The sequence below is a fragment of the Danio rerio genome, chromosome 6, assembly GCF_052040795.2.
Source record: "Danio rerio strain M-AB ecotype USA chromosome 6, GRCz13ab, whole genome shotgun sequence".
Lineage (NCBI taxonomy): Eukaryota > Metazoa > Chordata > Actinopteri > Cypriniformes > Danionidae > Danio > Danio rerio.
In genome coordinates, this window is record NC_141026.1 from 14,093,998 (window position 1) to 14,098,276 (window position 4,279).

Sequence of the window (4,279 nt, forward strand, 5' to 3'; positions counted from 1 at the left end):
ATGCACAATACAAATAAAACCAGACAAACGAAGCATTTGAAGTGCTTTTATTGGATTAATGCTTTTGTGCTGTGGGGTTTTAGATCTTGTTGAAGGCTGCCACATCCATGGACTGTACATAGTCCTCAAAGGCTGTGATCAGTTCCTCTAGCTGGTCTGTTCCTACTTTATCATCCTCTACAACACAGGCGATCTGCAGCTTCTTGATGCCATAGCCAACAGGCAACAGTTTGGCTGAAAATCAAAAAGTGAAGTGACAAATAAGTAAAACAACTGCCACTCTTTTTGAAAACCTGTTTTAGTAAAAGGTAAAATGCACTGAAGAGATGAACTATAAATTGTCACTTACACTGTCCCCAGACTAAACCGTCTAACTGAATGCTGCGGACGCACTCCTCAAGCTTGGCCATGTCGGTTTCATCATCCCAGGGCTTGACATCCAACAGAATGGAAGACTTGGCGATAAGTGCAGGCTCTTTACAGGAGAGAAGACAGCGTAAATGGTAATGCAAACTAATGAAATTCAAATGATCACAATTAAATGACTAGTAATACATCAGATAAGAGTGTGTCGATCACCATATTCAGCCGAAAGATGGTTATAAGAAATCATCACTGAACTAGTCACAATGTTTTAATACACGCACACACCACCAGTCAACAATTCAGAATCAATTTTGTGTTTCTGAAATCTTTCATGCTCACCAAGGCATTTTTTTTCTATCTTTATCCATCCATCCATCCATCATTCTCCACTCATCCATCATTCTCCACTATGAGAACAACAGACAATATACCTCACATTTTGAACAATCAAGTATTCGTGTTTGCATGGCTGCAAAGTGCTACCTTTCCAACATTTGATAGCTCAATAATGGTTGATTTTCAAACTTTACATTGTTTTTCGGTCATTTACTTGAACACCTTTATTGTAGTCATTTCCTCAAAGCTTTAAAAATGTATATTATCCCAACTACATTTGACTTGCAGTAAGGGAACGCCAGTTGATGAAAATAAAATAAAGCTAAAAATAACCCTTTAAAATAAAAAGACAAGACATGAAATGATAGTAAAGGATGGTAAATGTATATAAAATTTGATAAGAAAACTACTATTTAAATAGATAAACTAAAATCTACTGATATACCATGAATTGAGAAAAAAAATCTTGAGTTTTAATGTCTGGAATCGACATTGACATTTCTAGGATATTCCAGAAATTCCCAGACCCATTGGAATCCCTTCATTTAAAAAAAAAAAAAAAAAAAAAAAAAGATGATCGGAAATCCTGGTGAATTCATCTGTTATGATCAAGTAATTCTGTCGTACGGCGCTGCGGAAAAGGGTAGGATTAAACAAGATGATTAGACATAAAAAAGCAAATGCTCCATGTTTTAAATTTCTGTCCAGAGAGGTCATGTTTTGATCCTCGATTGGTCTCACGCAGTCAAGTGAAGCGATTTCGCAGGTCAGAATTCACCAAGCTTAAACTTTGCACCACAGCAAGCTGCAAAACTTAACACATGGCCCTGCGTTTCCGGTCTGACGCATTTGCGTGCATATGAATGGAAGTCTATGGGAGGAAAAGCCCAGTGTGACCGCAGCTTCACTCGAACAACTTCCAACAAAGGGAAGTTTCAACAACGAATTTCACCAGGGGCATGTGATATGATTGACTACACCTGGTCCATATCGCTAATCATTAGCTAGCCTATCAGATAATTTCAAAATTACTATGAATATCCAGCCTAAACTTCATTCCTAATCTTCGTTTTAAAACCCCACCTCCTCTATCCTTCCTATATCCCTCCTTCTTAATTCTAGGATCAGACGACACATCAGCTCAGTGGCTGGTGCTGCTGCCTTGCAGCAGAAGGGCCAATGGTTCAAGTTCTAATTGAGCCAGTCTGCACTCTGCACGAAGTTTTCATGTTGTCCCCATGTTCGCGTGGGTTTTCTCTGAGAGTACTCTGGTTTCTCCCACGGTCTAAAAACACGTGACATAAGCGAATTGTAATAACACAGTCACAAGCACTTAACGCATACGTACTGAATCGATTTATAGATAACTCAAGAAATACCTCATCTTGTATCCCCCTAATGCTTATTGACCAGGTGAGAACCTTGGGCTCATCTATCTTAGAGTTCAGGGTTCTCTCCCAGGACAGCATACCAAACCTGCTTTTATAGCAGAGCATTATCCAAGTGTGAACTCTTGAAATAAAAATAATTTTGCTAAAAATTTTTTTTAAAATTCAGCCTTGGTGGACATGAAATAAACTTCAAAACATAATTGCTTTTTCGAAAATCGACCAGCAGTGTATGATTTCACACATACAAAACACATACTCTTTGCCTTCTTAGCGTTGTAAGCTGCAAGCCTCTCCTCCTTGATCTTTGCAGCTTCCTCATCCTGTAAACGTAAAGAGATCCAAGTTTAGCCATGAGTAGAAATACCAGTGGGTGCTTGGACACTACTAACTGGTATTCAGGAATAAAAGAGATCCATCACGGCATCAGTCGAAAGATGGTGAGATAAATCATCACATGACCAGGCAAGTGTGTGAAAACACAATCAGCTCAGCAACTAAACTGACCTCTTCCTCATCGGAGCCAAACAGATCGATGTCATCATCGTCTTCATCAGCAGCGGCAGGAGCTGCGGCAGTTGTGTCCTCCACGCCGGCAGGCCCGTACTGACCGAGAGGCTTCTTTACACCTGGAAGGCTGAACACAAGAGAAGACTGAATCCTCGTGCAAAAGAGTGTACCTGTCGAGATGGTCATACATTTCCCACAATCAGAGATTGAAGAATTGTGCATCAGTCACTCAGGCGAAAGATGGTGTTAGGATAATCATCACATGTTAGGGGAAGTACTTGGAAAATGGTAAATATAGCATTAATATTGAACATTACCTGCCCTTCTCCTTCTGGAAAGACTTGATGTGGTTGTACCAACGCAAAGCATGACAGAGGTCAGCAGATGGGACACCGGACAAAGCATCAAACACTGCAATATCAGCCTGAGAGGGTACGTACCTGAGAACAGGAAAATCAGCATTCAATCAAATATATAAACATAATCTTGATTTCCTTTATGAGCAGTTACAGGTTTATGAACAGAATACGCAACATTAAATTGTGTCGCCCAACAAAAATTTGGCATTGAGGTAAAGTTGGTTTTATATTCACAAATTTATTCACTGGCAACTTGTGACAGTCCCTATGACTATTGTTTACCATGCTACTTTAAATATTCGGTCAGAAATAGCATACAAGTATGACTTACAAATCAACATTAGCAGCTTTTATTTGACTGTGAATAACGCTTTTGAAGATACTTTGAAAATCTTTGGCTGCTATTATGATTTTTCTATTAAGAATTTGCAATACTTTTATGAAAATATTAATTTAAGGAGAAAGTCAGAATGTGTGACCAACTTTATCTCAATAATATTGGGGGAGGGGTACATGTAGCTATACAAAGAATATAACATTTTACATAATATTTACACAAAAATGCCCCATTTTGAATCCTTAACTAAATTTATTCAGAGAACTTAATAATTTGATATGCATCCAGGAGGTATTTTAATATTTCAGCTGCTGCATATGGAAAAAATAGAGTTGTTGGGAGGCTATAAAGAACACTTTAAAAATAAACCCTTTAAAAAGCTTACCCTTCGATGTAACTTTTGTCTGCAAGGAAGTTGTTGAGGACTTTGAGTCCAGCGGGTGTTTTGAGATCACCAAAGCCCATTGTGAGAAGTTACCGGTGAGGCCTCGTGTACAGACGTGGAATCCTGGGCTTGGAGGAAGAGCGAAGGAACGAGAAAGGAACGTGAGATGGTCTTTATACGTCTGACGCCGTGACTCCTCCTACACGGAAACATTTTTACATAAATAAGACATTTTTGGCCGTCGTTTGCGGGTGATAAGTTAAATTTATTTTTTTTATAAACGATAAGAATCGCTAGATAATTTTCTCATGTTTTATAGACTCAATAAGAACCGCAAAAGATGTAAACTGGTTGACTTTTAATGTGACATAAGACAAGGAAACGACCGCTTTTATGAGCGGAAATGACGATGAAAATTTTAAAAGGTCAACAAAATATGATGGATTGTTAATGTAAAAAAATCACATATAACTATATTTTTAAATATAATTATTGTTGATTTGTTATAATTTATAATAAAATAATCTAATAAAATGTTTTTGCATTTTTTTCAAAGCCAAATGTACATCGGGTATTTCCGTCGTCTCCGAAATCTCCC

At 38.0% G+C, this 4,279-nt stretch overlaps 2 protein-coding genes across 2 annotated transcripts in view; one reads left to right on the plus strand and one right to left on the minus strand.

Moving 5' to 3' along the window:
- The window catches only part of stk24b (serine/threonine kinase 24b (STE20 homolog, yeast)), an 835,587-nt gene that overhangs the window by 719,194 nt on the left and 112,114 nt on the right, over positions 1 to 4,279 (plus strand). The gene's annotated exons all lie outside the window — the stretch shown is intronic.
- Positions 31 to 4,045, minus strand: eef1b2 (eukaryotic translation elongation factor 1 beta 2). The gene is given in 6 exon segments (NM_199949.2): positions 31 to 234; positions 350 to 475; positions 2,350 to 2,413; positions 2,598 to 2,727; positions 2,918 to 3,040; positions 3,682 to 4,045. Coding segments are annotated over 6 exon segments (678 nt in total). The 5' UTR covers positions 3,762 to 4,045; the 3' UTR covers positions 31 to 79.